Source organism: Priapulus caudatus, unplaced genomic scaffold (assembly GCF_000485595.1).
Source record: "Priapulus caudatus unplaced genomic scaffold, Priapulus_caudatus-5.0.1 Scaffold134, whole genome shotgun sequence".
NCBI classification, from domain to species: Eukaryota; Metazoa; Priapulida; class Priapulimorpha; order Priapulimorphida; family Priapulidae; genus Priapulus; species Priapulus caudatus.
Genome location: NW_014577195.1, coordinates 523,764 through 530,849, shown reverse-complemented (window position 1 = coordinate 530,849; position 7,086 = coordinate 523,764). Strand labels below are relative to the sequence as shown.

At 47.7% G+C, this 7,086-nt stretch overlaps 1 protein-coding gene across 1 annotated transcript in view; it reads right to left on the bottom strand.

The window, feature by feature from the left end:
• Nucleotides 1-7,045, bottom strand: part of LOC106805948 — a gene marked incomplete at its 5' end in the record, with an annotated part of 7,381 nt that extends 336 nt beyond the window's left edge. The window contains 1 exon segment of the mRNA XM_014807743.1: nucleotides 1,548-7,045. Within this exon segment, the coding sequence (XP_014663229.1) occupies nucleotides 1,548-7,045 (5,498 nt within the window).
• Nucleotides 7,046-7,086: the final 41 nt, after the last annotated feature.

Here is a 7,086-nt window from a genome sequence, read left to right as displayed (position 1 = left end):
GATTGCGGCACGTGATGAAATCATTTTGTCGTTTTTCGTGTTTTCGCATCGTTTTTGCACTCGATCGTTTCGTCACGTCGTCTTTTTTGTTAGCGATTCTGTGTGATGGAGGAGGGAGGGTGTGTGAGGGAGGAGGGAGGGCGTGTGAGGGAGGAGGGAGGGGTGTGTGAGGGGAGGAGGGATAGTGTGTGAGGGGAGGAGGGAGGGTGTGTGAGGGAGGAGGGAGGATGTGTGAGGGAGGAGGGAGGGTGTGTGAGGGAGGAGGGTCAGTGTGTGAGGGAGGAGGGGGGTGTGTGAGGGGAGGAGGGAGGGTGTGTGAGGGAGGAGGGTCAGTGTGTGAGGGAGGAGGGAGGGTGTGTGAGGGGAGGAGGGAGGGTGTGTGAGAGGAGGATGGAGGGTGTGTGAGGGGAGGAGGGAGGGTGTGTGAGAGGAGGATGGAGGGTGTGTGAGGGGAGGAGGGAGGGTGTGTGAGGGAGGAGGGAGGGTGTGTGAGGGGAGGTGGTCAGTGCATGAGGGAGAAGGTGGATTAGATGGACACCCAAATTGCTCAATCTATTGCCGTTCGCTATCTTTTGGATGTAAAGTCAGCCTGTATCGTCCATGTGGGAGCCAGTCTACCGGACCGTGGATGCAGCAAAAATAGCGAACAGCTGATAAATGATTACTATTTGTAACTGATGGTGACTCGACTGTTTAGAATGCTGGATATATATCACAGTAAATGACGTGATTGCGGCACGTGATGAAATCATTTTGTCGTGTTTCGTGTTTTCGCATCGTTTTTGCACTCGATCGTTTCGTCACGTCGCCTTTTTTGTTAGCGATTCAGGCCCATAACCCAGTAAAATTACTATACGTGCATGGTGGAAGGATGACGGGTTTTTGCAGTGTTTCACGATGACTTCTTCGTAGAGGAATTCTACTCAAACATACCCTAGTGCAGTGGCTCTGCAGTGGGTTTTCACTGATCTTTAACTATCTCTTAACTCATCTAGATACTCAATCTCTTCGCCACCAAGGACCTGTTTTATATAAATTTAATTTCACATGGACCCCAGCTTTTCGAAATGTCTGTCTACTCAACTAGCCGATTTTATTACCTAACAGCAACCCCGTTTTCGCAGGCGATTTTTATAGCTAAAACATAAACTCCGCACAACCAATGTTGCCATACTGAGTTGATAATGTTACAGCTAAGAACAACAAACATAAAATTTTGAAAGTTTTTCTTTAGCAGCCTTATCGTGAGTAAATTATACATTTTACGCTGGAGCCGCTTGACATTTTGAACTTAGCTCACGGACCTCCAGTGCTACTTTGCGGACCCCTAGGGGTGCAGGGACACCAGGTTAGGAACCACTGATATATACTATATTATTTGGACGCTCCTGTTGATATCTACGAATGCAATGCACCCCTTATTTCGGTGCCGCCCAATGGCATTAGGAAAGTGTATGTTAAATATTGGCATTCTAGCGACATCTAGTGTGAAAATAATTATAAGTGCATATATGTGGAATTAACCAGTTCAGCCATTTTTGGCGCACTTGCAAGGCAGGTAAATACTCCTGAATCCAGCGCCTCCAAAATACATTTGCCAGGTACTGCACCTGTCTCCAGCGCCGACGATATAGATCTTTACTTTCAAACTGTCCAGGAGGTAAAGAAGGTCCTGAGCGAAGCATCAACAGGTGACTTGGCGTGAGGGGTTTGTCATCTCTAGGATCATCTGATAGCTTAGTGATGGGTCTGTTGTTTACGATGCCTTCCACTACAGTCAGTAAGGTTACAAGACCTTCATCATCAAGAATTTGTTGTTTCATGACTCCTGTCAACACGGAGCGTACAGTGCGAATGAGCCTTTCCCAGACTCCTCCCATATGGGAGGCTCCAGGGGGATTGTAGATCCAGCTAATTTCATGCTTCAGAAGATACTCATGTATCTGATCTTGGTTCCATTGCTGTATGGCCCTACGGAGTTCTGCTTGTGCGCCAACAAAGTTGGTTCCATTGTCCGAACGAATTTCCTTTGGCTCACCTCTTCTTGCTATGAATCTTTCTAGTGCATTGATGAAACTGTCTGTGTCTAGTGAGTGAGCGACCTCAATGTGCACAGCTCTGATTGACAAACAGGTAAATATGCAACCGTATCGTTTTACTTCCGACCTCCCTCTCTTGACACTGAATGGGCCAAAGTAATCTACTCCTACCCATGTGAATGGTGGTTCGTGGGGTGTTACTCTCGCCTTAGGGAGGTCTGCCATGAGCTGTACCTCTGTTTTACCTCGGGACTTCTTACATGCAATGCAGTGGGAAAGAACACTCTTGACAAGCTTTCTCCCTTTTAGTATCCAATACCGACGACGAGTTTCCGCTAGCACACGTTCCACACCAGCATGACCGGTGCGGATGTGGCAATCCTCGATGATTAGTCGTGATATTTGGTGTGTATAAGGCAAGATCAGTTGGTGCTTCGAGACATGACATAGTTCTGACCGGGTAAGCCTGCCCCCTACCCGTAGTAATCCTGTGGCAGACTTTACGGGCCTCAACTTACTCATCTGAGATTTCGAGTCCGCATCCAGTAGAGTGCTTTGTACATATTTGATTATGGCTAATTCCGAGCCTTGCAACTCTTCAGGCTTAATTCGTCCGGTAGCTGGTGGTTTCCCTTGTAGTATTTGTTTAAGCCGAAGTACCCAAGATACCGCTTTCTTCAACTTGAACCAGGAGGAGTAGTACTTCAAGAGGGTGTTGGTCGAGTCTGGCGCAATCTTGGCAGAATTTACCATAGGGGTCTTCTTCAATTCAGCAGCCTGCGCTAGCTCAGCACATTTGAATGCTGGCTGGTTCGGCCAGTGTGTCTCATCCATCTGCAGGAAATCTGGTCCTTTTGTCCAGCGTTTATTTTCAACCAGGTCTTGTGCAGTCATTCCACGGGAGGCATCATCTCCGGGATTTTGAGCTGTGGGAACGTGTCTCCATTGTATAGGTTTGGTGTGATCCAGTATCTTTGCCACCCTATTGGCAACATATGTCTGGAATCGCTTCCCTTCATTTTGCAGGTACCAAAGAACAATGGTGCTGTCTGTCCAAAAGACGGACTCTTCAAGTGCAAACTCTAGCTCCTGATGAACGAGCTTGTCTAATTTCATGGCTTCCATGGCACCGGCGAGTTCAAGACGAGGTATCGTGGAGCCCTTCAACGGCGCAAGACGTGCCTTGGCCATTACAATGTTGACATGAATTTCATCATCTTCACTGACCAAACGAAGATAAGAGACGGCTCCGTAAGCACATTCTGACGCATCAGAAAAGTGGTGCAGTTGGGCTGTCCTTACAGTCTTTCCTGCTGGTTTTACACATCTGGGAATTTTAAAACCCATTACAGCTGGTAGCTGGGCCAGCCACCGGCCCCACTGGTCTTCCAGGTCTCTAGGCAATGGGTCATCCCAACCTTTCTGCAGTCGACATAAGTGTTGAAACAACATCCTTGCCTTCAGCACGAAGGGGCTGACATATCCCAATGGATCAAATATGGTGCTGAGAGTGCTAAGCACACCTCTCTTAGTCACAGGCTTGTTCTCAATTTGTACATTGAATCCAAAGCAGTCAGGTTCAATATGCCATAACATTCCAAGTGCCCTTTCGGTAGGTGCTTTCTCGAAGCTGACATCTTGCGTGACCAAGGCCTTTCCCCAATCCTCCTTAGTTATAGTCTGCATCAGCTCTGATGAGTTCGAAATCCACTTCGTAAGGTGGAAACCTCTCTTGGCTAGTAGATCCTTGACTTCCCTTGCAAGTGTTATAGCAACATCCAAGTCATCCACAGACTTCAGACAATCGTCCACATAGAAATTCTTCAGTATGGTGTCGAGCGTCATCGCGTGGTATATCTCGTTGTGGTCCTGCACTATCATTCTGAGGGCATAATTTGCACAGCTTGGACTCCATACACCTCCAAACAAGTGCGAGGTCATTCTAAGAGCAGTGCTTCTCCCTTTAGTGTCATCATTTTCCCACCAGAGGAAACGTAAGACATCTCGGTCCTTTGGTGTCACCTTGACCTGGTGGAACATTCCCTCTATGTCAGCCATAAAAGCAATAGGACCTTGTCTAAAGCGCAGCAACACTCCTATTAGTCTATTGGCTAGGTCAGGCCCTTGATGTACTATGTCATTTAGTGATGTCCCATTGTGCCTCGCAGCACAGTCAAAGACGATTCGGCACTTGTCAGGTTTCTTTGGGTTCAGAATAGGATGGTGTGGCAAGTACCAGACCTTGCCATCACCTCGGTGCATATCTTCCTGTGGGACTGGTTCGGCATAACCCCTTTTCAACAGCTGGTTCATTTCAAAAACATATTTAGTTTTCAAGACATTGTCTCTGTCGAGGCGCTTTCCCAGCGAATGAAGCCGACGTTCAGCCATTGCTTGGTTGTCTGCCAAGTTAGGCTCCTTGGCTTTGAACGGTATATCCATGGTATAATGTCCATCCACTACCAGTTTGGATTCATCCCAAATCTGCAAAGCCTTGCGATCACTGATCGACATCCCGGGCTCTTCAGAGTTCGCATCCTCGAGGGCCCAAAGACTATCCAGGTCTTTCTCCAGTGATGTCCGCTCTTGTATAAAGTGAGATGATCTGATGGTTGGACCAAATGGGTCAACAGGACCATTTATCACCCACCCCAATGGCGTGCGAATCGCGAAAGGTTCCCCAGATCTGCCCTTTTTCACTTCTTCAGGCATTAGAAGATCTGAGCAATCCTGCCCAATCAGTAGGTGTACCTGGTCTACATCAAGCTCAGGTATATCCAGGTTTCGAAGATGTGGCCAGCGTTCAAGGTCGACTTGGCTGCTTAGGCTCGAAAGGTCGATATTCAGCGTCGGCCTAACTGTCACCTCGGGTATACATCTTGGTGATTCAGTCTCATTCAGGTCTGAGACTAATAAGGTTATGACAGTGGAGTCCATTTGTACTCTTGCCTGTGCAATGGTTGTGAGTTCCAAGTGACGAACAGCTCCCTTTGCCCCAACACTATTGCACAGAGCCTCTGTACAGTATGTGGCATTTGTCCCAGGATCCAGCATGGCATAGGTGTCTACATAGCGGTTAGAGTCCAGACACCGGACTCTTGCAGGTACAATAGGCAGGGCTAACTTGCCTCCTTGGGCTCGGACAAAGTTGCTGACTTGGTTCCTGGGGGGTGCCACTGACATCTGAGCAGGAATGGCTGGTGTTAATGGCAAGTTCTGTGATGTGTTTGGGTTGTAGGTTCGAACAGGTGTCCCTCCCTCATCAGAGTCAGGTCTTCTCGCCGGAATGTGAAGGAACTTACTGTGTTTTTGACCACAGCCCTCCACAGCACAAGTAAATGGTCGAGGGCAATCTCTGCCGTAGTGTCCGGGTCTAAAACAGTTTACACACAGACCCTTGGATAGAATGAAGGCCCGTCGGTCCTTTATCCTGAGCGATTTAAACGTCATACATTGTGTCAAGTAATGGGCTTGTCCACAGTGCAAACAAGGTTCAACACTTCTTGTTTTACCAGGTTCAAAGTTGGATTTGGGCGCTGGTGATGCCTGTATAGCAAAGCTGCCAGCTCGCCTCTTGTCTCCCTTGGGTTTGCTAAGCCTACCATTTTCCGGCTTGATGTCTTTGAAGATTACCTTTCCAAACACGGGGTCGGATGCTTCATCAGCAGCCAAACCAGTAAACTTCACCAGATCACTCAACTGTGCATTTCGGATTTTTCTGACCTTTATGTTGTGGTTCTCTCTAAGCCATCGAGTCTGCAGATGATATGGTAGCTTTTCTACAATTGCCAGCATGCTGTGGGAGTTGTCCATCTCAGCTGCATAACCCATTGTCTCCAGGGTCTCTTGACAGCATCTCAAGTCATCTGCAAACTCTCTCAGAGCAACAGTGCCTTTCACATTAGGTCGACTTATGATTTTCTTTATCCATTCTTGGGCGATGACAAAGTTATTGCCAAACCTCTCCTCCAGGAGATGCAATGCAAGTCTATAACCATCTGCGGGTTCTTTAACTAGGCAGCATTGGAGTAGACTCTTAGCACGCCCCCTGCAGTACTGCATCAAACAGGTTAATTTTGTTCCAGGGTCAGCCGACTTATTGTCCACAGTGTGTTTGAATGCTCTAATGAATGGCCAATAATCCAACGGGTTTCCATCAAAGGTCTGTAATTCGCTTCGTGGCAGCTGTAAGGTGTCAACCAACGATTGTTGTTGGGATCTTGATTCATTTAGTACCTGGTGTAGTACTTCTGCCAAGGCGGAGGTGGCTTGCGTCTCCATGTTAATATGTGATGACTCCCAGGATAACCTAGGAGGCTTATCATGGTCTGCGCGTGGTGTGCTTTCAGTATAGAGCGATTTCCCATCAATCTCGGGCTGTCTCGGTTTATGCATTGGGTTTTGCCGCGTTGGCATGGTGAGACCTGTGCCTTCAAACTGTGGATTGTCCTCCAAGGGTTTGCTATGAAGCTGCAGTTTAGCCTGCAATTCCTGCCTCTCGCTAATCAGGCGTAACCGTCCTCTCTGCCTCTCGATCTCAAGTCGTCCTTTCGTTCTTTCCAACTCATACGCTTGCTGATCAATTTCCATTAGTAGGTTGTGTTTTTCCATTTCTAAGCCCTGTTGTTTGCGCAGCGCAATAATCTCCTGCTGCAAGGACTCATTTTTAGCTTCAGTGGTTGACCTACTATGTCGTGGTGAAGGGGAATTATCCAGCTCCAGGGCTCCAGACTCCGAATAACCTACTGTGGGTTCATCGTCTTCAATCTCCACAATCCAAGCATAGATTGTGCCCAGGTAGCTTGATGCTTGATCCACAACATTTGCTCGATATAATTCCGCTTCAGTTTGATCTGCTTCAGATGACAGGAAACTCACATATAGTGCGTTTGCTTCTTCAAACCTAGTTAGTTGCCTTTGGAATGTTTCTATTCTTTCCTTTACTTGGTATAGATTTTTTATATCCTTTGTCAGCAGATCTATGACCCCCATGCTCTGGGTGATCTGCAGCCGGATATCCGCGCGAAGCGCTCAAACGGCGCCTAGC